This window comes from Elgaria multicarinata, chromosome 17, assembly GCF_023053635.1.
Source record: "Elgaria multicarinata webbii isolate HBS135686 ecotype San Diego chromosome 17, rElgMul1.1.pri, whole genome shotgun sequence".
In the NCBI taxonomy this organism is placed as follows: domain Eukaryota; kingdom Metazoa; phylum Chordata; class Lepidosauria; order Squamata; family Anguidae; genus Elgaria; species Elgaria multicarinata.
The window spans coordinates 19,791,498-19,819,253 of record NC_086187.1 but is presented as its reverse complement, the minus strand read 5'-3'; the positions used below and the strand labels follow the sequence as shown (position 1 = coordinate 19,819,253).

The 27,756-nt window shown below is 43.1% G+C and overlaps 1 protein-coding gene across 1 annotated transcript; it reads left to right on the top strand.

The window, feature by feature from the left end:
- Positions 1-1,363: 1,363 nt before the first annotated feature.
- CCZ1 (CCZ1 homolog, vacuolar protein trafficking and biogenesis associated) lies at positions 1,364-27,756 on the top strand. Its single transcript, XM_063143061.1, has 15 exons — positions 1,364-1,659; positions 3,512-3,609; positions 4,561-4,654; positions 6,694-6,768; positions 8,870-8,917; positions 10,195-10,278; positions 12,207-12,382; positions 15,039-15,120; positions 15,383-15,444; positions 15,723-15,834; positions 17,646-17,679; positions 18,592-18,709; positions 24,100-24,258; positions 25,489-25,616; positions 27,389-27,756. Exons 1-15 carry the CDS (start codon positions 1,549-1,551, stop codon positions 27,442-27,444), a joined length of 1,437 nt encoding a protein of 478 aa, XP_062999131.1. The 5' UTR covers positions 1,364-1,548; the 3' UTR covers positions 27,445-27,756.

Here is a 27,756-nt window from a genome sequence, read left to right as displayed (position 1 = left end):
TGAACTCATCCGGACTTACTTTGGAGTAAGTCCCAGCGAGATCAGCAGGGCTGACATACTGCAAGTGAAGTTTTCGCAGCCTAACAGCGCAAATCCTGTGCATGTTTACTCAGAATAAACCCCACCGAACCCAGCAGGGCTTGTAAAGAAGTGCACACAGAATTTGCACCTTAGCCGAAGAGGGTTCATTCACTAGACCAGGGATGGGCAATTTGTCACCTTTCAGATGTTTTGGCCTACAACTCCCATCATGCTTTAGTTACCATGCTGGCTAGGTGTGATGGGAGCTGTACTGGAGAACTACAAGTTGCCTACCTCTGGCCTTGCCCATAGCTTGGGGGATATTTGCCCTTCCAGATGTTCCCTTATCTAATAGTGAAGGATGATGGGAATTGCAATCTCACACCATCTGGAGGGCTACACGTTCCCTCTCTAAGCATGTGAAGTGTGTTAGGATACACAGACAAAAGCTTGTAGTTCGGGAACAGGAAGCTTCAAAAGATTTACAATTTCTCATTTACAGACGAACGCAGGATATAATCCCCCAAATTTCCTTTTGCCTTCTGCTTTTCCCTCTAAATTACACAAGGCTACATTTGTTTGTCCCTTTTTTCCCAAACTTCCACACCTTCAACAAAGTAAAAGTGAGGGGGGAAACTAAGTTTCACCAGCATATCTAAGAATTACAGATCCAGATCATAAATCTAGGTACAGTAAGTTAGATTTTAAACCATCCGTTGCATTTCAACATATTCAAGAGAAGGCTTCAGAGAAGTATAAAAGGACCAGTTTCAGAGCAATATTTTTGACTGTCTTTAACTAGTGTCCCAGTCTGCTTGTTGGTGTGTGTTGTTTCTCAGTATTTGCAAATACAATTATTGCTGTTCTTTTTTTGGGGGGGGGGCTTTCTTTTTCTGATTATTGCTGTTTCTTCTTTTAGTTTCCTTTATCTGCAGAGCCCTGAGTGCTTGGTGTACACTTTCCCCCCCAGAAAGGGAATCTTTTGGTGGGGGTCTTTTAGCCGCCTTAACAAGTGCTTGAATAAGCACCACGGGCCCGCTCCCCACTTATGTGGGATTGGAGAGCGCGGTTTCTAGTCAGGATTGAGCCCCGGCACTTCTTTTTATGGGGTGGGACCCCGAAAGCTTTTCTTTTCCCCCCCCCTCCCCTCACGGCCGGACCGGCGGCTTCTGTATGCGGGAACGTTTCTCGGCCGGGCCGAGCCGTGAGAGGAAAAGGAGGGGACGGGCAGAAACGGAGCCGAGCGAGACAGCAAGCCCGGCCCGTGAGGGGGAAAGGAGGGACGGGCAAGCCGAGGAGGCCCGGGTCGGCGCCGCTTCCCTTCCGGGGCGGAGGAGGAAGTGTGGGCGAGACGGAGGACGGGGCCGTAGCTAGGCCGCGAGGGAGCCGGCCGGCTGACTGACTGACTCGCGGGTCGGTCAGTGCCGTCGGCGACGGGCCCGGAGCTGCGCCCACCTCCCCTGCCGCTCCCGATGGTGCCTAGCGACCGAGGCAGCCGGCCCCAAGTGCTCTCCCTTCAGGCCCAGGATGGCGGCGGCGGCGGCCACGGCCGGGGGAGCCGGGCAAGAGAAGCTGCTGGCGCCGGCCCTGCTCAGCTTCTTCGTCTACAACCCGCGGCTGGGGCCCAAGGAAGGGGAGGTAAAGGGAGGCCGGGATTTGGGTCGGGGGGCCTCGGCTGAGGGGGAGACTTGAGGAGGGGGCGTGTCGGCCTCTGAGGGGAAGGCAGGTCGGCCTTGACGCCTTGTATTTCATGGGCTTAAGCAGAGTTCTGGGGCAGGTGGGCGACTGACAGGAGGCCGCTTCTATTACATGCATGGAAAAGACCGTGTGTGTGTGTGTGTGTGTGTGTGTGATGGGAGGGAGTTGTGTGTGTTTTTAGTTTATTTAGGGCGCAGTCCTGTGCACGTTTATACAAGAGAAGTATAACGTTTATACTGTTAGTTTTACCCTACCCTGTGCCTGTTTACCCTACCCTGTGCCTGTTTACCCTACCCTGTGCCTGTTTACCCTACCCTGTGCCTGTTTGCTTTCTCTTCCCCTCCTTATTGTTTCATTATGGTTTTATTAGAATGTAAGCCTATGCGGCAGGGTCTTGCTATTTACTGTTTTACTCTGTACAGCACCATGTACATTGATGGTGCTATATAAATAAATTAATAATAATAATAATAATAATAATAATAATAATAAGAGTTATAAGGCTTTCTCCCCCTGTCTAAACATGCATAGGATTGCGCCCTAAGATGCCTTCTGTCCTGCCTTTTGCTCTCTCTCTCTCTCTCTTTCTGTGTGTGTATTGTTGGTTGTTAGTTGTTTGGATATGTGTGCGTGTGTGTGTGTGTTGCCTGTTTATATACAAAGTGATTTTATATTATATACAATATTGCATTTTTAAACAGGAAAAAACAACTAGAAATCAACAGTAACACACACACATACATATGTATAGAGAGAAAAGGAGAGAAAGAGAGGCAGGTCATAAAGCATCTTAGGGCACAATCCAGAGGGTTTTTTTTAAAGCAAATTTCCCAGCTGTACAAATCCCCTGTCAGACACCCCCGCCCCTGCCAAACACATTATTTCTCTTTCACGACTGGACAGATTATCACCAGCACTAGTAGCCCCTTAAACTTAAAGACAGATTGACAGGGCCATACGGATACCCAGGAAGGATGGTGGTGCAAGGACACCACTGGCTGTCACCGACAGCCCCCAATTGAAACTGGTGCAACGGATGATCAGTGAACTCCAACCCATCATCAGACAGATACTTCGCTCTCACAAGCCTTGGGAGGCAGACCAGTCCTGGCCTACAGACAACCTCCCAACCTGAAACAGATGCTAACCAGCAATAGTACACAGACAGAGGGATCAGACCATGCAATAGACCCAAATGCCAACTCTGCCCCCACATCTATTCAGGCAACACTGTCACACCATCAAGGGCTCTTTCATCTGCATCCTTCTATAACTTATGATACATGCCATCCCTGACTTTGTCTATTGTTGAGTTCTTAATAAACACATAACACGTGTCTTATTTTTTCACCACTTTTTTCAACTGCGCATTATCAGATTTCCAACTGCACTTTCCCCGCCCCCTCAACTGCACATTTTGTGTCCAACTGCACACTAAAAAAAGCCTGGCACAATCAATCCTATGCACGTTTAGACAGGGAAAAAAAGGTCCCACAACTCATAAGAACATAAGAAGGGCCATGCTGGATCATACCAAGGGTCCATCTAATCCAGCACTCTGGTTGGCCACTAGTCCATTCCTTAAACATCTCTCTCATAGATGTACACCGGCTCAGGCGGAGAGAGAATCTTTTAGAATTCAGCATAATATCTGTTGCAAAGGCCCTGTTTTTCGATATGTAAAGTGGATTAAGGCATAATGAAATTGCAAGGTGGCGTCAGGACTTAACATTTAGAGCATAATATTTTTTGTATATTTTTTATTAATGGTTGTTTACTTTTCTATCTTCAGGAAGAAAAAAAGATTCTCTTTTATTACCCAAATGAAGTAGAAAAGAATGAAAAAATTAGAAGTGTTGGATTATGTGAAGCCATAGTACAGTTCACAAGGTACTAAGTTCTGCATGTTTGCACATCCCATTTATTATTTATTTGTTGGTAGCATAACTTACTGAGGCGCTTCACAAAAAAGTTCAAACAGTGCTCAGGCTAGACAATTCAGCGTCATAATCTTGTCCATTGTGGGGCCGTTAATAGATTTTAAAAAGTTGTAGCCATTTGATCATAGAAGTTTTAATTGATTGATTATTTATTGTATTTATAGTTTAGCTTTCTTCCAGTGAGCTTAAGGCAACATACATGGTTACCTCTGCCCCATTTTATCCTCACAACAACCTTATGAGGTAGGTTAGACTGAGAGAGGACTTGGCCAAAGTTGCCCAGTGAGCTTCATAGCGGAGTGGGGATTTCACTCTGGATTTCCCCTGTCCTAGTCCAACAATCTAACCGTTACACTATGTTGGTTGTCAAATGTCACATTAACCCAGGAATCATGACTTAATAAACCATAATGGGAATGAGGAGCGCGCTGGTGCGCCTAACTCGTTTGCTCCTGCTTTGCCTCTCCCTTTGTGTGAGCGGGTAACCCAAGAAGAGGTGGCATTGTGTTAATTCGGAACCTTTGATTATGATTACATGTGCCCAATCAAGCCAGGATTCATAAACCAGCTTTAAAGCTGGCTTCTAATTAAATCTGCCTATTGGTAAAACTAATAGTTCTGAATTGAGAAGCATGCTTCCGTTGTTTTTAGATGATGCATATTTGTGTTGCAGCAGGCACGATCTAAGAAAGGACATTTCTGCTGTGTGAGAGAGAAGGTGCCAGCAACCTGCAGTTTCTAGAATTGCAGAATTAATTCAGGCACCTTTTTAGTCAATTTTATGCTTTTAAATATATATATTAATCTAACTTAATAACCCATTAAAATTGCTGTCCTAATTCATAATAAAGTGAAAATTCCCATGTCTGAAATCCTCATTCATATAATATTTCTCCCTTAGGACCTTTAGTCCTACAAAACCTGCAAAATCCCTCCATACTCAGAAGAATAGACAGTTCTTCAATGAACCTGAAGAAAATTTCTGGATGGTTATGGTATATAAATGCATGATAATCTTCTCTGACAAATTCTGTTAGGACTTCTTAAAGCTGCTTTGAATATTCTAATGAGGGGAGAGGAACTTATTAATTATTATTTATAAAAAGCATTTTGCCCCTTTCTTCAAACAAAAATGCCCCCAGAGCAGTTTGTAAATCAATGGGGAAGAGGGTGGGAAACACAGTCCCTGCCCTCAAGATTGTAATCTAAAAGACATGACACAAAATGAAAAAGGGGTGAGGAAAAAACACAGTTCTTTTAATGATCAGCTGGGACAGAAATGGATCAAGTAGCCTGACGGAATAGCTGCTGCTCAGTGACAATTGAAGGAGAGCCAAAGACACATGGTGTCTTAGCAGAGCTAATGGGATAGCCCTGCTTCCTTCCCTCCCTCTGATCTGCAGCCTGATGGAAGGGCTGCTTCTAGCTTACGACCTAGCTATCTCTATGAGCTCTGTGGTGAAGCGGAATCTAGATTTCCCATGTCTAGATTTTGACAATTGCAGTACTCTGGCTTCCCTCCAAATGGATGATATGAAACTACCATATTTCTTCGATTCTAAGATGCCATTGATTGTAAGATGCACACTAATTTCAGTACCACCAACAGAAAAAAAGCTTTGATTCTAAGAAATAATAAACACACCCGCGATTCTAAGACGCACCCCTTTTTTTGAGATGTTTATATGGGGAAAAAAGTGCATCTTAGAATCGAAGAAATACGGTATATGCACCGAACATAATGTTTCGTGGATGGAATTGTAGGAGGGGAAATTTTGAAACAACATTATTAGTGCTGTTATTATTATTCTTTTACGTTCTGCTTTTCTCTAAATATTTATACCCCAAAGTGCCTATAGATCAGATAAAGAACAAAGCCAATTATAATTTGAAGGAATAAAATACCACAATAAACAAAATCATTGAAAGAGTTAACAGCAGCATTAGTCTAAATGCAGCTAAAAGAGTAAAGTAGTAAAAATTAAAATCTTGTTTAAACAAACAGATTTTCAAAGACCGCTTAAAAGTAGGAAAAGAATGAGCCCAGTAGAACTCCCTAGAGAAATCACACATACCAGAGTTTGGCACTGCCATCAGAATGGCACAGTGCTTTGTGCCTGCCCGTCATACCTCTAATAGAGACAGGACAAAGAGCAGGGCCAAATTTAAGGTTTGGGTAGATTTGTGAACCGAATTTTTGTGAACCGCCCAGAGAGCTTCGGCTATTGGGCGGTATAAAAATGTAATAAATAAATAAATTGTATGGGAGAAGATGATCCTTGAGATAATCCCGTTCTAGGCCATCCTTCCTCAACCTGATGCCTGCCCATGCTGGGAGTTGTTATCCAACATGCAGGACACGGACTAACGGGCTCAAGTTACAGGAAGCCACATTCCGGCTGGACATCAGGAAAAACTTCCTGACTGTTAGAGCAGTACGACAATGGAACCAACCACCTAGGGAGTTCATGGGCTCTCCCACACAAGAGGCAGCTGGACAGCCCTCTGTCAGGGATGCTTTAAGGTAGATTCCTGCATTGAGCTGGGGGTTGGACTCGATGGCCCTATAAGCCATCGAGTGAATAGATAATCTAAAGTAAGTTTCTATTTTTATAAAGGAATGGCAGCCTCAATTAACCATTGATTTTTATTCTTTGGGTATAGCCTTAGAGTGACTGAAATGAAGTCCTTTTCCTATTAACAGATAGTTTGGCTTTAAAATAATAAGCTGTTAGATGACTGAGGTTGCAATTCTATACCCACTTACCTAGCAGTAAGCCCCATTGAACTCAATGGGATTGACTTCTGAGAAGACATAGAATTGTGTAGTTAAGCTGCCAACTTATGCACACTTTCTTCGGAGTAAGCTATTGAATGCAGTGAGACTTCCAAGAAAACATGCATAGAATTGCACTGTTGGAGGTTTCATTTTCTGTTTTGTATTTGATTCTCCTTCATTGTATGATTGATCCCTGAAGATGACGGCATTAGCTCTAAATGAATAAACAATGCCTGTTTTTGTTCCCCTTTCAAGGTTGTAAGAAATCCCATCATAGAAAAACACAAAGATGGCAAACCAGTTGCAGAGTATCAAGAAGAAGAGTTACTGGTAATAACTTACTGTTGTTTCTCACTATTTAAGAATATTGCAAGCATTGTTTTCTGGTTTGGTAAATCTAATGCGACCTCATTTGCAATAGCTCCATTCTGTGCCTTGTGCCTCTCCTGCCCCACCTGCTTTCAATGTGCCCCATTTGGATCAACTGAGGGCTCATCTACACCAAGCAAATATTCCTCTATGAAAGTGGTATATAAAAGGCAGGAGCCACACTACTGCTTTATAGAGGTATTGAAGTGCACTGACAACTGTTGCGGGGCGTTGACACATACCATATACCGCTTTCATACCACTTTCATAGGGTTATATCCTGCTTGGTGTAGATGTGTCATGGGCCCCACCAGTTGTCATTACCACTATAAAGCAGTAGTGTACATCCTACAGTATACTTCAATATCACTATAAAGCAGTAGTGTGACTCCTGCCTTTTATATATATATAACACTTTCATACCACTTTCATAGTGGGATATCCTGTTGGTGCAGATGAGCCCTAAGATAAAGTGTTTGTGCCCTCTGCATCCTGTCCACCCCACCTGCCCAGATGATGGCTTAGCTGAGCTTTACCTGATGCTGGAATTACGACACAGTGCACCCGGCTAACCCAAAAATGAATTCATAGAATCATAGAATAGTAGTGTTGGAAGGGGCATATAAGGCCATCAACTCCGACCCCCCTGCTCAGTGCAGGAATTCTCTAACCCAAAGTGAATTCTCAGTGATCGTGAGAGTCCTTAGATCTTTGCTCATGTGTGGCATTTCTCCAGCTCCCAAATGTATCCTTGGCACTGAAGTCTTCAGTGCAGCAGAGCTATTTTTCTTGCATGTCTCTGCAAAGAAAAGCCATCTAGATGATGGTGGCAAAGGGTTGGGTTCAGACTACATCACACTGAAATCAGTGGGACAAGTTAAACCTGATCAAAGTAACTAACAGCCCAGTCCTTTGCATGTCTACTCAGAGCTTGGTCCCACTTGATTCAGTGGGGTTTGCTTCTAGGTAAATGAGTAGGGGATTGCAGCCTTACATGGTCTGAATTCAACTCCTTATTTGTTACCTTTTTTCACAAAACTTTGATTTATTTTTTGATGTTTGTTTGTTTGTTTCTAGACAGCAGGAAGCAGTGATACAATGATGGTAGCTTTCTGCCACCTGCTTAAGTTCTCCTTCAAAATAACTTTTCATTGACACCAGACGGGAACTTTGCATGTGATTTTAGAGAGAAACTGGATGAATCTCACCCTTTGAAACACCAAAACCAGGGCTGCTGATTTACTGAAAATATGAGATTATGTGTGATGGCTTTCCCAAGCCTCCAACAGGCATGCCAGGAGGAGGTGATGGAACCTCCATGTTGGGGAACGCTGTACATGGCCACAATTCCAATCTTGGAATTGTTATAGATCACAAGCTGAATATGAGCCAACAGTGCAAATGCTATTTTGGGCTGCATTAATAGAAGTATAGCTTCCAAATCGTGTGAGGTACTGGTTCCTCTCTATTCAGCCCTGGTTAGGCCTCATCTAGAGTATTGTGTCCAGTTCTGGGCACCACACTTCAAGAAGGACGCAGACGTGTTCAGAGGAGGGCAACCAGGATGATCAGGGTTCTGGAAACAAAGCCCTGTGAAGAGAGACTGAAAGAGCTGGGCATGTTTAGCCTGGAGAAGAGAAGATTGAGGGGAGACATGATTGCACTCTACAAATACTTAAAAAGTTGTCCCACAGAGGAGAGCCAGGATCTCTTCTCGATCCTCCCAGAGTGCAGGACATGGAATAATGGGCTCAAGTTACAGGAAGTCGAATTCCGGCTGGACATCAGGAAACACTTCCTGACTGTTAGAGCAGTATGACAATCGAAACAGTTACCTAGGGAGGTCGTGGGCTGTCCCACACTAGAGGCCTTCAAGAGGCAGCTGGACAACCATCTGTCAGGGATGCTTTGAGGTGGATTCCTGCATTGAGCAGGAGGTTGGACTCGATGGCCTTTTAGACCCCTTCCAACTCTACTATTCTATGATTCTATATGGGCCAGTCAGACTATTTTTATTTCTATTACTCTTGTAGTAACTCCTTGTTTTCTGGGTCTTTTACAGGACAAAGTTTATAGTTCCGTGTTACAGCAGTGTTATAACATGTACAAGGTACGTTTTTAACGTGGATGTTGTCAGTTTTCAAAGCTTCCTAACTAAACCTGTTCTCACTTTTTTGCTTCATAGAACGCCCTTCTTTTTCCAAAATTTAGGCAGTAAAAAAATTTTTTTCCAGTGTTGAATATTTATTTACTATATTTATATACTGTGTTTCTGTCAGTGCACAGGTTAAATCATGTCTTACAATCTAAGAGATACACAGTATGACAGGAAGAAAAAGAGATGGTGGGGAGGGGAGAGGAGGGGAGGGAAGTAAATTCAGGTGTTTCAGAAACTGCAGGGAACAGTACCAGGAGGGGAGAAATCAAATGGCAGTGCCAGTCCAGCAAGGGGAAGGGGACTCATGGCCTTAAAGTGGTGGCAACATTGACATTTTCTGTGAACATCACATTCATGCTCTCCGTTTTGAAAAGGATTTGTTGTCATTAGCTGTCCATTGGCTGGATACAACTTTAAATTTTACGTAGCCAGTGAATATTTTATTACTCTTAATTGCTGACTCCTTGAGATGGCATTGAGACAGTGGCTGGGGTCCAAAGAGATATTTCTAATGTATCTTTAAGGACCATTGAACTCCTTTGTTTCATCTTCCCCTCAAAAGTTGTGATTTTCTTCCTGCCTGCCTGCCCAAACACTTGGGTGCACCCAATGGCGTTTCCCCCTCACACTTTGGAGTGAAGATGCATTCCCCCATCCCAACCCCTGATGCTATATCAAAACCGCTTTTGAAAGTCTTCTCCATTTCAGCAATGGCTTGCCATATGTCATGGGGGGGATAAAAGAAGCCAGAAGTCCTCTCCATCCTGTAGACCATTGGAACATAGTTTGGACCATAGTAGCACTACCTGAATAGGCCTTTAAGGACCACTGAATTCCTGTGTTAGGATTTTCTTCCTTCCTGCTTTGTGACAAACCATAGTTTGCCATTCCATTCAAAGCTGCAAACTACAATTTGTGCTTCCCTGAAAAACTAGCCTATCATTTAGACACGTGTAAATTCTTACCCATATGCACAGTTGTTTCTATTTGCATTACATGCTGGTTGGGAGTATTTGGGGGTGGGGAGATCATAGGCTAGGCTACTAATACGGTGTTTCACTTCATTTATAACCCTTCTTTAAACAAATCGCTGAGCATTTTGCAGCCTCATTATTCCTAAAGGATCTAAAACTGGAATTACAGGACTAGCAATTGCATCTTGATGAACCGGTGTGCCTCTAATGACTCAATTGCCCACACTTTTTCTTCTTATTCAAAATAATCATTAGCTTTTTAATGGTACGTTCCGAAAAGCCATGGAAGATGGAGGCGCACGCGTTCTGAAAGACAGGCTAGAGAAATTCTTCCATCGGGTAAGTTTTTTTAAATTGTCTAAGCAACAAGTGTGTGTTAGGGTTTAGGCAGCTTGCTCCGTGCTTGGAGACTATGTTGAGAGAGTGACATGAACTAGAACAGTGATTTTTCAGACTGTTCTGGGGCAACTCCTTGGTTTCTCAGTTGGTTGATAAGAATATGATTGATGCTGGGTCAAACCAAAGGCCTATCTAGTCCGGCATTCTGTTCACACAATGGCTAACCAGATGCCCCAACAGGGAGCCCATAAGAAGGACATGAATGCAACAGCAACCTCCTGCCTGGGGTCTCCAGCAACTGGTATACCGAACCATACTGCCTCCAATACTGGAGACAATATCTAGCCATCATATCTAGTAGCCATTGACGGGCTTATCCTTTGTGAATTCGTCAACCCCCCTTTTAAAGCCATCCATGTTGGTGGCCACTATTACAGTTTGTGGTCACACATCCCATAGTTTATGCGCTGTAAGCACTTTCTTTTATCTATCCTGAATCTACACTTGAACTTCAACTAGTTCAAAGTACGGCAGCCAGGTTGGTCACCGGTACACCTAGGGGTGACCACATCACACCAGTCTTAAAATCTCTTCACTGGTTGCCAGTTAGTTTCCGGGCGAAGTATAAAGTGTTGGTTATCACCTTTAAAGCCCTACATGGTTTGGGTCCAGGCTACCTGCGGGATCGCCTTCTCCCGTACAATCCGCCCCGCACACTCAGGTCCTCTGGGAAGAATTTACTCCAGCCAACAAAAACAAGGCTGACAACTATTACCCAGAGGACCTTTTCTTCTGCCGCAACAGGAATGATTTTCTTCATTCCAGTTTGTGGAATGGCTTTTCTGGGAGAGATTTGTCAACTTAACAGTCTTCCAGAATTTAAGAAAGCCATAAAGACTGATCTCTTCCGGCAGGCCTACCCAGTTGAATTTTTTTAATGGTGTGCTGCTTTTAATGATGCACTGGTTTTTAATGTTTGAGTTAGTTTTATGTACTTTATGGTGTTTTTATTTGTGTTGTACCCCGCCTCGATCCAGAGGGAGAGGCGGGTAACAAATATATGATGATGATGGGCCGAAGGCTTTGAAAGTAGACATGCCTTACTGTGAAAATGTTCAGAATTCTTTTTTTAAAAGATCTAACAGTCCATCAACATGATTTTGAAGTGGCCTTTTTGCAGTTATTCCAGAATCCCCTGCATCTGTTTAGCATTGGGGGTGAGCAGTAAGTCTGTTGCTTTCACAGGTGATGCTAAAACACGTTTTGTCTTCAGCAGTTTAAAAAAATGTGAATATGACTATTGTGGCACATAACATAAAGAACCGCTTTGATGTTATTCATATGATCACTAAAAATACAGTTGTTACATTCGAGTGCTGTGTCAGACCTGCATCTTCCTGCATCTTTTTTAAAGACATGTCTTTGAAGAAGAACAATATCTGTTGCTAATCAGCAATCCCACTATAGAGAAACATAACATCCCGGCATTTCACCTGGGACCATGGTCACTAGTGCATTAGAAAATGGTGGCTGTGGCGTTTCTAAGAGCACAAAGACATCCACATTTCCAATGTTCATCATGCAAGTCAGTGAGATCTCACCACTCAGATGTGTAAAATAGATCTGTTTTAGTGTTTGTGATGAAAGTGCAATTCAGAATGGTCTGTGCATTAATTGGGAGGCTACAGTGTTCGGATATAACAACAAACTGTAGCTTATATCCTGGCTTATTTACTAACTATAGTTTGTACAGTTTTCTGAGTTAAGACAAAATGGGAGATTACAGTTTAGAACGGGGTAGGCAAGCCAAAGGCTTGTCCCAGATTATTTTTGTAATAATAAACTGTGGTTTCTTATTATATCTGCTGGAGCCACTATGTTGACCCAAGGGCAGTCCTTAATATACTTTTCTTACCTTTATTCTTCAGTACTTGCAAACACTTCATTTACAGTCATGTGACCTGCTGGATGTTTTTTGTGGAATCAGCTTCTTTCCACTGGATAAAATGACTTATTTGAAAATTCAGTCGTTCATCAATAAGATGGAAGAAAGTTTGAGCATAGTCAAATATACTGCCTTTCTCTACAATGATCAACTCATCTGGTAGGTACCAGAATGAATGCAATAATTTGATCCAGGAGCATGTTTTGGGCTTGTGCATACACCCCACTCAACCATGAAGCTCTCTGGGTGACCTTTAGCTAGTGCAGAGGTTGGCAACTTGTGGCTCTCCAGATGTTTTGGCCTACACGTTTGGCTATGCTAGCCAGAGCTGATGGCCGAAACATCTGGAGGTCACAAGTTGCCCATGCCTGGGCTAGTCATTCGTGTAAGCTACCTCAGGATTGTGGTGAGGATAAAATATGGGTTGGGAAACCATGGGTGTCATCTTGAGCTCCTTGGAGAAAAAGCAGAATATAAATGTTTGTTTGTTTTTTAATGGAAGAGGCTCACAAGGCCTCCTATATTATCACGGCCATGCAAGGTGCGTGGAGTCAGTCACTAGGTCTGCTTCAGAACTTTGATTTTGGGGTCAGATGGGGGCACTAAATCAGCAGCAGAAGTAAGTAAGAGATGCTAAAGAAGTTTCCCCTCTTACTGGTAGATCAGTTCACTTCTGCACTTTTGGGACTAGTGAATTCTGAAACTTAAGAGCTATGAGTATGCTAAAACAGATCCATTTTCTTGACCAGAACATGCTTATTATTTCCATATTATTAGCTTATTTATTTATTTATTTATTTATTTATTATACTGCCCAATAGCCAAGGCTCTCTGGGCAGTTCACAATTAAAACTGTTGTTTTAGGTAGTTGTGTACAGTCCACAAATGGAATTTGTCAATTTCAAATGCACAGTGTCAGCCCTATGCCAGCAATCCTCTCTGAAGTTAGGAAGTCAGTTTAGTAGCAAGAGACAGCTTTGCAAGTGGAGGAGGATAAATGCAGTTTTTGCAGTACCTTTAATCTCTCGAGTTTTTCAGAGTCTTGAATTTTGAAGGGGACGATAAATGGAGCGCCTCAAAAAATGGGAACGGTGGCACGTTTTCAAGTAACCCAAGGCGCTCTCTGACCATCATGACTTCATTGAGAGAAAATGTTGCGTTTTAAACCGAAACAAAGAAGTGTCCGCCGTTTGCAGCCTCAATGTAATTTAAACCCAAGAGCTCCCCTTCAGCTGTGTTTGATTTCAAGGTGTTTATTGACATGGCACAGCTGCACTGGGCATCCAGTTTCATTGCAGAGCTGCAGTTCAAGGGTTTCCTATTCAAAAGTGATTAAGGAGTCAAGAGAGAATGTGCTCCGAGCTTAGACAAGAAGTAATCTACAGATGACCGCATAAAATAATTAAAAATTGAGGCGGGATTAAAATAACATTTCCTAGGTTTGTGTTCTCAAAATTCTGGATCTTATGCCTACCCATAAGAACATCAGAAGTTCCCTGCTGGATCAGACTGAAAGTCCATCTAGTCCAGCACTCTGTTCACACGGTGGCCATCCAGCTGTTGACCAGGGACCAACAAAGCAGGACATGGTGCAACAGCACCCTCCCATCCATGTTCCCCAGCAACTGGTGCACACAGGCTTACTGCCTCGGATACTGGAGGCAGCACACAACCAACATGAACCTACCCATACACTACGCTCAACATCTAAGGTCCTCCTCCGGGTGCCTACTCCAAGGGAAGCTCGGAGCATGACAACAAGGGCGAGGGCCTTTTCAGTGGTGGTCCCCCAATTATGGAATGATCTTCCTAACAAGGCTCACCTGGCGCCAACATTATTATCTTTTTGGTGCCAGGTCAAGACTTTTGTCCCAGGCATTTAATGTATGCTGAGTTTTTTCTTAACTGACCCCAGAATCGTGTCTTAAATAGATATTGTCTGGTTTTATGCTTTTTATGGTTTTAAATTTTGTATATTTGTTTTTAATGTTCATTGTTTTCAATCTTTGTAAAACGCCAAGGAGGGAGCTCAGGGTTTCTCTCCCTCTTCCTGGTGAAAGGCAACCCTCGGAGCCACCCTCTTCCGGGTGAGAGGCAACCAATCGCTGATCGCCTTCCACCAGGCACCATTCCCCGATTGGCCCTGGAACGACGTCAGACACCGGAAGCGCTGTATTGACGTCCCTCTGTTTGAAAAAGTCAGTGTGGACTGGGAGTCAGACTGGGAGTCAGGAGATCCGGGTTCCAGTCCTCACTTGGCCATGGAAACAGACTCTCAGCCCAGCCTACCTCACAGGGTTGTTGTTGTGAGGGTAAAATGGAGAGGATTATGTACGCTGCCTTGGGTTCCTTGGAGGAAAAAAGGCAGGATATAAAAGCATAATAATAATAATAATAATAATAATAATAATAATAATAATAATAATAATAATATCATCATCATCTTGGCATCGCAGGGAAGGCCTGTGGTAGCTGCAAAGAAACCTGAATTGGATTTTGAGCCATTGGCTTTACCACATGTGAATAGTATCTTTAAAACCCACAAGATTACTTTAGAGATCTGTATGATTTATCTTTACCTTAAATGTAACATCTGAGCAAAACATTGTTCAAGCCTCGTTGTTGTTGTTTTTAAAAGAAACCCGTGTAACTAGGAGACATTAATGATACAGTTCCCATGAGGCAGAGCCTGTGAGTTGCATCCATAAAGTCCCAGGTACAATTCTTAGCATCTCCAAATGAAAAGATCTCTGATTGCAGTGCTGTGACATATTAATGTGTGCTTCAATTTACTCTTTTTTTTTTAACATTCCAGGAGTGGATTGGAACAAGATGACATGAGAATTTTATACAAATATCTCACCACGTCTCTGTTTCCAAGGCATATAGAACCAGAGGTAAGTCATATGGCTCATCTTTCAATGAAAACGTCCTGTTTTTAAAAGGGAAGTATTTTGCTGCTCAACTTTTCTTTGTCTGTTAGAAGAAAAGAAGGTGGTGGATTGCCAGGTTCTGTAAATACTGTAGGGCAGCCTTCCCTAACCGTCCAGATGTGTCAGATTACACATCTGGAGGGCACCAGGTTGGGGAAGGCTGCTGTAGGACAATGAGATGGGAGGGAGCAGAAAGACATTTCCTTAACGATCCCTTTTGTTTCAGTTGGCAGGGAGAGATTCCCCCATACATGCCGAAATACCTGGAAACCTACAGCACTATGGAAGGTAGCTGTTTTACCATCTCTCATAGTCTTTCTTGCCTCTAGGCCTCATGTACTTCTATCCAGAAGTAATCCTTTATTTCCCTTCAACTTCTGACTTACCAGTTTGATTCATGAATATTGATCAGAATCTGCAGTAAATTAAAAAGCAAGGAAAGGTGGACACGTTGGGTTATGTCTGTCTGTCCGTCTGTTCCCACCTGTATAAAAGTGACTGATCCTTTGAAGGTTCGAGTGAACTCTAATAGTTTGATATGGACCAGTCCCATCTTTTCCTTTTAGGTTTCTCACGGGTCCTCTGAATCTGAATGATCCAGAAGCAAAATGCAGATTCCCCAAAATATTTGTAAATACAGAAGGTGCTTATGAAGAGCTTCATTTAATTGTATATAAGGTAATTGCCAAATTGTTTCCCATTCACTGTAATTTATTTTACCCTCCAGTTGTTTTAGTAATAGTATATTTAGAAATCTGTCTTCCGTGGAAGAGTTGCACATCTCTCAGATCTTTGAGGGGGAGGGCAGGCGGGGTCGGGGTGACCTAGAGTGATGGCAAACATTACCGGTAATATAGGGGGGGGGTATCTAAAAATTGTCTTGACTTACCTTAGGTTGTGAGCCTTTGTCAGGCAGCAATCCTGTTCCTGCTTGCTTTCAAGTACATTGAACTGAAATTGGAAATACAACATGAAATTTGCATGGAATTGGGCTGGAAGTCCTGATTTCCAATATTGCACTGCAATGCTGTTTTGAGAAACCTAGAAAAGCCATAAGTTAACAAAAAACCTGTAAGTGTACACCAGCTGTGTTGTCTTTCACGTTTTTCAGAGAGGATCCTATTGGTGGGACCAGTCTTTGAGAACTCATAATTTCTGCATATATGGTTGAGCCATAGACCCTGTACAGATGACACGCTAAGCCATGGTGCTTAAGCATTTTGAGCTAAATACCGGCCCTGTTCAGACGACGCACTAACCCACAGTGGTTAAGCATTTTGAGCTAAACATTATGGCTTAGGGTTTCATGTGAACCATTCCTAACCATGGTGTCTACGTAGCCATAGTTTAAACACGCTCACTAACTGCAGAAGGGTTAGCAGCCTAACCGTGGCTTAGCATGTTGTCTGAACAGCCCATAGGTAGCTCCAAAAAAGAATGCTTGTAGTCCGTTCTTGGTCTTGTCATTGCATGTTGGAAAGAGTGGAGGAAACCCACAATTGCAAAAAGGTCTCTGAGCACCAAAAACATACACAAGAAACTCTGGATTGAGTTCACTTCAGATAATGTAGGAGGAGGCAAGGTTCAGTGGTAGAGCATTTATTTTCCAGCGTTAAGATTTCTTGTTGATCGAATGCACCTCTTATTCATGAGTCTAAGGTACTGGGCCTGGGAAAGCATTGGAGAGTTGTATCTGAGTCCCCTTGCCACTCAGAGGTAAGGAATAGTAGACTAGGGCCTCGTTCAGAAGATACCATAAACCATGGCTTTAACCACAGTGGTTAAGCCAGGAAGCCGGGCTGTGTTCAGAAGACACTTTAAACCACAGCTTTAACCATGGTGAATAAAGCAAAAAGCCTTATTCACCGTGGTTAAAGCCATGGTTTAAGGTGTCTTCTGAACACAGCCTGGCTTTCTGGGGCAGGATCTACACTATGACTTTAAAGCACTTTATAACAGTTTTGACAACTGTTGGGGCCCAAGACACACTTGCATATGCAGTTGTTAAAACTGTTATGAAGCACTTTAAAGCAGTAGTGTAGATCCAGCCTGGCTTAACCACCATGGTTAAAGCCTTGGATTAAGGTGTCTTCTGAACGGGCCCTAGATAAGAAATTCTTCTTAACCTACCCCTACCCAATCTACAGTAGTTTTAGGTCTGAAGCGGAGCTAGGAAACCTGTGGTTCTCCTGATGCTGGACTACAACTGTCATCTCCCTGACCATGGCCCATGCTGGCTGAGGCTGATGGATTCCAGCGACATCTGGGAGTTGAATTCCAACAACATCTGGAGGCAACAGCTTTCCGGTCCCTAGTCTAAAGTACCTTCACATCCTGTGGGTACTTCCTCAGACCAAGAGTTTAGGAATGTCTACTTGCACCAGCATTCTTTGCATAAGTAGGAGTACAGAGCTTAACTCCTTACAGCCAAGCGTATCCATGGGACAGAGAAAAGACTGTTCTTGTGATAAATCTGTTGTCTCTTGCAGGCTATGAGCGCAGCTGTCTGTTTTATGATTGATGGTGAGTATCAATATTCCTTGAAATAACCTAAAGAGATTTGACTCTTTTTGCCTCTGGCAAATCCTGTCTTTCGAACATTCTCCACGGTTTATTTGGGCATTAATTTTGATGGCATGTTCCTGGAATGTGGTTTTTGCCAGCATCTTATAATGAAAGATTTGTTTAAACTGTTTCCTGTATCAATAAAGAGGAAAAGGATGACATCTTTGTCCTCAGCGATTATCAGGACTTTGCCTATGAGGTATCAAAGGATAAACATGGATAATGGTGTAGAAGGGGAGGGAGGGAGATAGAGAGAGAGAAACTGATCTTATGAATTTTATAGTTTAAAGTTTATTCAAGACCATTGAAATCAATGGGACTTGTTCCTGAATAATTGTGCAGAGGACATGAACTATGCCAACCCCTGCCTAGATATTCTTGGACCGTCACACCTGATCTGCCAGCTGCTCAGAGTTAGCAATACCTTTTGGGGAGTTGAGTCTTCTCAGATATGAATTTTAGCAAATGTTCTGCCACGTTCTATGAAGAACCGCATGTACAGAACCCCAGTGCCTTGAATGTAACAGACAGCTGAATCTTCTCCGTTACCCCTGTAAATATTTGATATGTTCTCTAAATGATGAAGAGCCAGTGTGCTCTTCATCATTTAGAGACTGGGAGATGGGAGATTCAGGTTCTAGTCCCCACTCAGGGGGACTTTGGCGCAGTCACAGACTCTCAGCCCAAGCGACCTCACAGGGCGGTTGCTGTTGTGAGAACAAAAATGGAGAGGAGGAGGATTATGTACGCCGCCTTGGGTTCCTTGGAGGAAAAAAGGCGGGATATAAATGCAATAAATAAAACAAAATTTGTGGCTGTGATAAACTTGCAGGAGGAAGTCTCACTGTTCTTTTTCAAACTGTTTCACAGCCTCTATGCAGCCTACGTTGGATTTTTGCCGTAAACTTGACAGCATTGTCGGGCCTCAGCTCACAGTATTAGCTTCAGATATATGTGAACAATACAACATCAACAAAAGGATGTCAGGGTTGGTACCATCTTTATTTCTGTCACAAAACACCCGCTCCTTAATCAGGGACAGATATTGAAACACTCCCTAATATTGGAGGCAAATAGCTGTTTTTGAAAGAGCATTACCTTCATGTCAACTTATTGCCAGTTCTGTACGATGCTGGGTTATTAAAGGTGGAGAATGTCTTTAGCGAGGACCCCTTTATCCCTTCCTCTATTGCAGGGGTGAGGAACCTCTGATCTGGAGGCCAAATCTGCCTCGCCTGACATCCCAGTCTGGCCCTCCAGGGATCATTTGGTGCTCTCCCAGCTGTTATTCAATTCCCCCCCCCCTTCTAAAAGGTTGGGATGCCCTCTCCTAAGACTTAGCAACTGGCAGGAAGACCCTTCAATGTTTATTTATTGTATTTTGGGTCCCGCCCCCTTAATGCAGCCCCCGGGAGCATCTTCCAAATTGTACGCAGGCCTCAGGTGGAAAGAGATTCCCCACCCTTGCTCTGTTGCCTTTGGCAAGCGGCACGTCCACTGCCATTTTCATACCACTCCTGCCTCTTGTGCGTGGAGTAATTCCCTACATCGAGCCATTGGGCCTACCACCAGCGAGTGAATAGGTAGTTCCTCCGCCATCCACTCAACGTGGCAAGATGTTGTCACCTCAAGGTAGCCACGGTTACCGACTGCAGGTGGGTGTGGTAATGCTCCACAAAACACAGCAACGTGCTTTCCCCGATCCTTCTTGGCAGACCTCTTACCACCTATAATAAATGGGATTCAACCCACCCATCCCCAACCTGGAGTGAAGCAGAGATAAGCCACCGTGGCTTGCAGATGGGCTAGGATAGACTCTTGTAAGCTTAGTTACAGTGTCAAGGGAGCGAGCTTGCTCCCAAGGATAGAAAAGGTAGATTTGCTTGGTTGCTTTCATTCTCATCCCAGGTTTGGAGGCAAGCAGATCAAAGGCCCTGGGAGGGAGCCAGGCCGCAGAGGTCTGTACTGTCCATTGAGGTCTCCAAGGTACGTCCCCTGGGGAAGCAAAGGGAACCCAAGGACACACAATCGGGCAGCGCAGTTGGGTGAGAAGCATGCAGCCTTCACTGGTGTTTTATGGCACATATTGGGATGTAACTGAATGGGAGGGCAGTTTTGCCTCTTGGACAGTTTCACGAAAGGTGCGGTGGAAGGGCTGTGCTTCTCCTAGCCGACACCTGTGCTTCCTTGGAGAGCCACCTGTCACTCTGGGCTCCCTGAGGTTAGTGAAACATACATACCCAGCAGAAATCTTTGCCTGGCAGGTTCCACAACTTTGAAAGATGCCTGAATTCCTTTTGGTCTGTCACTCATCTCCTCCTGCTGCCTAGTTATGAACGAAGAAAGTTCCTTACTTTAGGATCAGGTTAGCCCTTGGTATTTTGTAATGGGGTGAGGAAACAGGTGTACGCGGTCAATTGGGCTGCACAAGAAGTCACAAGGTGAGTTGTTCTTCTTCATACAAAGAGACAGAGGTCTCCACCTCTCGAGACCTTTTCTTGAATAGCTTCTGATCGCTGGAAAAAATATTTGTCAGAATAACTGCGTGTGTGTAAAAAGTTAATCCACAGTTTTGTGTAACTATTTAAATTACAAACAAACCTTAAGAGATCAGCTGAATGAACAACCGCCTCAGCCACGCTTGCTTGTTTCGTGGCCAGTCTGGTGGTGCTTTCAGCGGGGGCCACTAGTGGTGTGAAAACAAATGATTGGGAGAATTGGTGGGAGAGTGAAAACAGGGCTTTGACATGCACCCACCTCCCTCAGGCTAAACACCATCACTTTAAATACCTGAGGAAGGGGTAAAAAGAAAAAAAAATAACCTTTCCCATATAGCAGAGGGAAAAGGTAAGGAGATTTGGAAAAGGCTTCTCTGTGAATGTAGCAGGCTGAAGGTTTAATGTAAGGTGTTTATTTATGAAGCAGTAGAACAGGAGACACAGCCAAACTGACACATGGTTTTATGGTTGCAAAATGTTTATTGTAGTTTACAGTTCTTAGTTCTTTTGAGTTATATTCCAATCCTGTGTATTCTTAATAATACTGGTAGTAACCAATCTAATAATAACAATCCTTAGTCCCTATGATCTTATTTTCACTCACTCCTCACACAACTCCTGACAAGAAATCACACAGCTAAACCCATCTACCCTCCAAACCCAATCACCAACCGAACCCCTCAGACCACTCAGCTCCCCCCTATATAGACTCCTCCCCCTTTCCACAGCATCACCAGCCACACCCACTCAGTCCAACATTCCGCAGCCACACCCACTCAGTCCAACATTCCGCACTCTCTAGACATACTCACCAGACATACCTAAGGGAATTGAAATGTGGGTAACGCCACAAGGGCCTTATTAGGAATCAGTGAATATATATGTCTTCTAGTTGCATGCCATTGCTATATGTTGCATCCCATTGCCATGCCCTGGAACACAGGGAGAACTGCCAGGGCATAGCAACTCCACATCCTTTGCTTTCTCTGGTTGACGATTGGTGTTTAGTCCACCAAAAACTGCAAAGCCTTGAGCCAACCATTATGACTTCTGGAGTCTTAAACACGCAGTAAATATTGTTTCAAACCCAAAATGCCACAAGTTTGGGGCAGAGAAAAGAGCTTAACAAGCCATAGAATGACCCCCACTGTTGTTTATTCATTCAGTCGCTTCTGACTCTTCGTGACTTCATGGACCAGCCCGCGTCAGAGCTTTCCCATAGAATCATAGAATAGCAGAATCATAGAATAGCAGAGTTGGAAGGGGCCTACAAGGCCATCTAGTCCAACCCCCTGCTCAATGCAGGAATCCATACTTTCATCCCCATACAATAAGCTAAACTGCAAAAACCTTCATTTGGCCCGTCCTGATTTATTGTTATTTATTCAGAATATTTTTTTAACTGCCCTTCATTCCTGCAGAGACCAAGGATGGTATCAGAGCAATGTACAAGAGTATAATCAGGATTATTATACCGTTTGCAATAAAAAACGTTACAGTAACGTCATAATAAAACCAAGGAAAAGTTAGAACCTTTTCTCTGTTCCAATTCCTGAGCTTCTTGTCACTCTTGCTATCAAAAGCCCAGTTTACTGACTCTGAGATTCAACCACAGTTTTACGTTACCATGGGGGTTTTTTGGTCTGTGGTCATCTTATTTGTCTTTGGGAATAATCACTGTGGCGTTACACCCCACAAGTCAGTTCCCAAATGTATGTCTGCAGTTTGTAAGTCTGTGGGTTTTAGAATGTTGGCCTGAGTGGGCGGAGTTAGAATGTCTTGGGAGGGGGAGGAGTCATATATAAGGGAAGGACTGGGGGGATTGTGAGGGACTTTTTAGGTCCTCTTAGAGTCTTTAGTGCTCTCTGTGTTTAGGGTACTTAAGTTCTGGGAAATTGGAGGTTCAGGGTAGAGAGTGGAGTCTTTGGAGTGTGGTGTGCACATAGTTGTTGTTGTTATTATTATTATTATTATATTTATTTATTTATTTATTTATTTATTTATATAGCACCATCAATGTACATGGTGCTGTACAGATTACACAGTAAATAGCAAGACCCTGCCGCATAGGCTTACAATCTATGTATATTAATCAATACAGATAATAAAGAAAGCTCAAGAGTGATTGTGTGTGAGAAAGGAAAGTGCATATGTGAATGAGTGAAAGGATTGGATGAAAGGTTTCAAAAAGGTTTTTAAATGTTTTATTTTGAAACAAACCTTGTGAACTTTTAAAAATAAATTTTAATTATTTTGTTTTCAACTACCACAAAAATCCCACGGGTCTGTTTGGCATTTATCATCTGAAGTTTACACATTTAGCACCCACTCTGACAATCATTCACCTCAGCACATAACTCACAGTGTTTTATTTTATATATAGAAATCCTTCTCCATTTAACCCCTTTCTCCACATAGTTTGGAGGAAGGTGGTTTTTATCCCTTGCCTCAGGCGTATCAAGCGGTGGTGCTTGGCTTGAGCAAGGAGTAGCCTTGGCCGGGTCTGGTGTTCAGAGCCTGTGTCGTGGCAATCACCACCTAAAGTATACAGTTGAATCCATCAGAGCAGTCAGTTGTGAGTTTTATTTCAACATGGCTGTTCTGGGACTGGGCTATTATGCCTGCAATTGGACTGAGCTATTAACTTCTTTTTAATGGTGCCAGCAGATTCAAGTGACGAGAGCTTATCTGATTAAGTCGGCCTTAAACTTTAATGCGGTGGTATCCTGAGAACATGATACAGGTTCTCTTGGTGCTAATGTAGCTGAGCTGATATAATAGGGAGCAAGTTAGCTAGCCCTAGGCTCGAAGTGTCGTGTGACATTTATCGCAAAGGAAACACCAAGTTGTAAATGTCAAAGTGCATCACAATTTCCAGAAGTGGAGAGGGCAACAATAAACGAAGTCTTTCTGGCAGAGATCAGTTCTGTCAAACGTTCAACTATCAAACTGACCAGCTCCTGATCCGGCGTTTCCTATCCAGATTCCAGCTCTGTTTTTCCAATTGTAAATTTGACAGATGTGCTTTTTAACTCATGTGGTGGTTTGGCTCATAACTGTTTAACCTGTCGTGTTTGGTAGCTGCAACCGTCAGCAGCATCTGTTGGCTGTGGAATGACGGTAACTTAGTGCCAGATCACATCCTTTTCATGCAAAGGTTCCAGGTTCAATCTCCAGTTAAAAGGAGCATAGAATCATAGCATAGTAGAATTGGAAGGGTCCTATAAGGCCATCCAGTCCAACCCCCTGCTCAATGCAAGAATCCACCTTAAAGCATCCCTGACAGATGGTTGTCCAGCTGCCTCTTGAAGGCCTCTTGTGTGGGAGAGCCCACAACCTCCCTAGGTCATTGGTTCCATTGTTGTACTGCTCTAACAGTCAGGAAGTTTTTCCTGATGTCCAGCTGGAATCTGGCTTCCTGTCACTTGAGCCCATTATTCCATGTCCTGCACCCTGGGATGTTTGAGAAGAGATCCTGGCCCTAGTCTGATCAGCACTGACAGCCACGTTAGAAATCGTAATACAAAATGGAGGGTGTCGTGTTCTGTGATGTTGCACGGCAACAGCAGGCTTTGACTCTTCTCCTTTCTAGCTCAACGTTTCTTAGCTATTCCCAGTTACCTATTTCCAACATATCAAAGAATCCACTCCTTAACTTGTCAGAGACTAATGGTTTTTTTTAATGTTTGGCTGAACTATGTTTTGACCCTGGCTTAAAAATTAAAGGTTACATTTGGGCTGGGGGGCTCAGTATGTTAAAAAGCCAGTCTGAAAACAATGCCCACCTTATCAGCAGCCGGTGTATATTTGTTCTGTTTGCAGTAAAGTCTGCCGCTATGGTTTATGTGACTTCTTTTCTTTCCTCTTGTCTATTCACTAGGTCAGAGAAGGAGCCTCAGTTTAAATTCATCTACTTCAATCACATGAACCTGGCAGAGAAAAGTACAATTCACATGAGGAGAACGGCCAGCATCTCACTTACATCAGTTCACCCTGACTTGATGAAGATTCTTGGCGATATCAACAGTGACTTCACTAGGTGACTTCCACCTGTCTTAATTTCAACATTATTCAGCTTGCATTTGTAAATTTGGTAGTGCAGAATTTGAAACACCTTTGGTTCCTTTGGGAGGGAGTTCCATATTTGGGGTGCTGCAACCAAAAAGGCCCTGTCTTGAGTACCCACCAGTCTAGCTTTTGAAAGTGGTGAGACGTTTAACAGAGCCTCTGATGATGATGATAACTTATGGGCAGGTTCAACGGCTCTATCCGTGTGCATGGGGTCGTCTCCCTTAAAATGTACATGGTGCCACTTCTGTCCTTTCCTTCAAATCCCTCATCAAAACCTGCATTTTCTCTGTTGCTTATCTTCTCAATCTTCAATTCCAACTGCAACCAAGTCCAAGTACATATAATAGCATTTGCCCCCATTCTTTTCTCCCTATCTTTCGTCCCTCCTCCTGTAAGGCACTATGAACATAGACAGTGCCATATAAACATTTCCCTCTAATTGTAAACTTGGGTAGCTGAGTGCTTGTAAAATTGGAATCAAAACTGGGCAACTGAGGAATAAGAGGAGGTGGTATTGGCATACTTTGGTGAAGAAAACATTGGATTTAAAAAAACCAAAAGGGGTACACACCCACCCCAAAAAGAGCCCAATGGAGTCTCAGCATGCTCAGTGGCCTCCAGGAAATGAGTGTCTGAAAAGAAAAATAGAAAATTGGGGTGGGGAGGAGGGAGTGAATGGACCTTCCTGAACGCCTGAACGCTTTAGTAGCCCGGCAGGAGGACATGACTGGAACTCTGAACTGGAGCATTCCTTTTAAAGTGTTTGTGTGTTCCGCTTCCAGCTGCTAGATCAAACTCCCAGTACATTCCACGAGATTTCTGGGTCATTGATACAACACAACCACAGTTACTGGAACTGTTTAATCCAGAAGACTTGGGGAAAATCTAAAACAATACACCAACGTTTGACCTGCTGGAAGGTGTTTGAACTACCGTATTTCTTCAATTCTAAGACGCACTTTTTCCCCCATATAAACATCTCTAAAAATGGGGTGCGTCTTAGAATCTCAGGCATGTCTTAGGGTTTTTTTTCCTGTTGGTAGTACTGAAATTAGTGTGCGTCTTACAATTGATGGCGTCTTACAATCGAAGAAATACGGTAAAACCTGTTACGTTTGTTACTGCTTTGGCCTGGTTTGTCCCTTTACTCCTTGGTTGTGCGTCCTAAGATTTTCATGTCCAAGCTTCTTTCTTTCAGGGTTGACGACGATGAAGAAATAATAGTGAAGGCAATGAGTGACTACTGGATTGTCGGCAAGAAATCTGATCAGCGGGAACTGTATGTAATTTTGAATCAGAAGAATGCAAACCTGATTGAAGTGAATGGTAAGGAGCTTTTCAAAATATGTGTTCTTAAAGGACTACTATTTTAATTATTGTTAATATGGTTATGAATACTCTTAGGGTGCAGTCCTATATATGTTCAGATTAGGGTGACCCTATGAAAAGGAGGAAAGGGCTCCTGTCTCTTTAACAGCTGTATAGAAAAGGATATTTCAACCGGTGTCCTTTGTAGGCATGCAGCACCTGGTGAAATTCCCTCTTCATCACAACAGTTAAAGCTGCAGGAGCCCTGCCCTCTTGAGCAGTTACAAAAGAGGGCAGGGTTCCTACACCTTGAACTGTTGTGTTGAAGATGGAATTTCACCAGGTGCTGCGTGCCTACAAATGACACCTACTGAAATTCCCTTTTCTATTCAACTGTTAACGAGACGGGAGCCCTGTCCTCCTTTTCATATGGTCGCCCTAGTTCAGATAGGCAAAATATCCTACAGCTCCCAGCATTCCCTAGCCAGCCATGCAGAGCCATCAGTAGGATGGCGCTTTACGAGGTACAAGAGGACTCCTTATGGCAGCCTTCCTCAACCTGGGGCGCTCCAGATGTGTTGGACTGCATCTCCCAGAATGCCCCAGCCAGAGCTGGCTGGGGCATTCTGGGAGTTGTAGTCCAACACATCTGGAGCGCCCCAGGTTGAGGAAGGCTGCCTTATGGTGTAAAAGTTATCCCAGGAGAAACAAAGGAAGGGGAAAGAGATTGAGGTAGGAGTAGAGAGGACAAGAATTCACATTCCTTTTAGTTACTGGTACTTACGCTTCATTACTTTGTGTGCTTTGAAGGAGGGGTGTTAAAGGACTTCAGCATGCAGGACCGTTCCAGTGCTCTTTGCTTGTTCTCCAGCTCAGGAGCAGGGACATAAAAAGAGGTTTGATGAGGGTGCAGCTTTGGTTGGGTGTAGCGTTGGGAGCTTGGCCGAAAAATAATGGATGTTCAAGTTCTGTTTTTGGATGATGCTGTTTTTATACCGTTGTTTTTAATGTCTTTGATGGGTTTTTTAAAATTTTGTATATTTTTTTTAATGCTTACTGTTTTTAGCTTTTGTGAACCGCCCAGAGAGCTTCGGCTGTGGGGCGGTATATAAATGTAATAAATAAATAAATTACAGGAGGATATAGCAAGTAAAAGGTTGTTTTGAAAGCTTTTACTAGATGTTGTTCTGTCAATAGTAATATTAAAACTTTTTTTAAATTTAAGCTGAGCCTTTCTGAGTATCTGAATTAGGCTTTAAAACTAAGTTCAGATGTTGGGGGTTTACTTTTGCCCTTTTTTATCAGGGTCCAAGGATTCTGCATGCCTTTCTTTGAATCGGTTCCCAGAGGGGGCCCCGTCTTGGCCTGCTGCAGCAATAACAACAAAGAATCTTGTGGCAGCTTAAAGACGAATACATTTATTCTAGCAGATGCATTTGTGGACATTGTCCAGGGTAGATAGTATGCATGGAAGCTTATGCCAGAATAAATGTGCTAGTGATTAAGTTTCCACAAGACATTTTATTGATGGTTTGTTGATACGCTCACCAGACCTCTTTCTGGGGAAAGTTCTTCCATTTTTCCAGGTGAAAAGATTGACTACTTTGCAAAAATAAACTTAAGTAATAAGACACCACCTCCCCCTCCATCCCACAAATAGTTTGGGGCTATAGAGATAATTTTCAGATTATATGACAAGATACTTGCTAGGAAACCCGTCCTTTCATCAGAGCGTTGAATACTTCTAAGTTTAAAAACACCCTTTTCCCCTCTTTTTGGTTCCCCCTCAGAAGAAGTAAAGAAACTTTGTGCAACACAGTTCAACAATATCTTCTTCTTGGATTGATCAGCAAAAAGGCCGACCCCTATGAAGATGGCTTTAAAATGTGCAAAAAAGCATTTTTGTTTACTGTGACAGGTTATTAAGTCATATTATTGACTGGAATAATGACAATAGTAAAGCAATACTTGCTTTGTAAGAATCAAATTTCTACTCAAGCTGTACACTCGCTGATCATACAATTTTTAGATTTTAAAGTATTTATGTGCAAATTAATTAAAATTGGTCCGAATTAAAGATGTATCATTCCATTTCTCTGATAAATGTTATGTGAATATTTTACTGGATAAATAAAATTAGTCATTGTTACAATTTTAA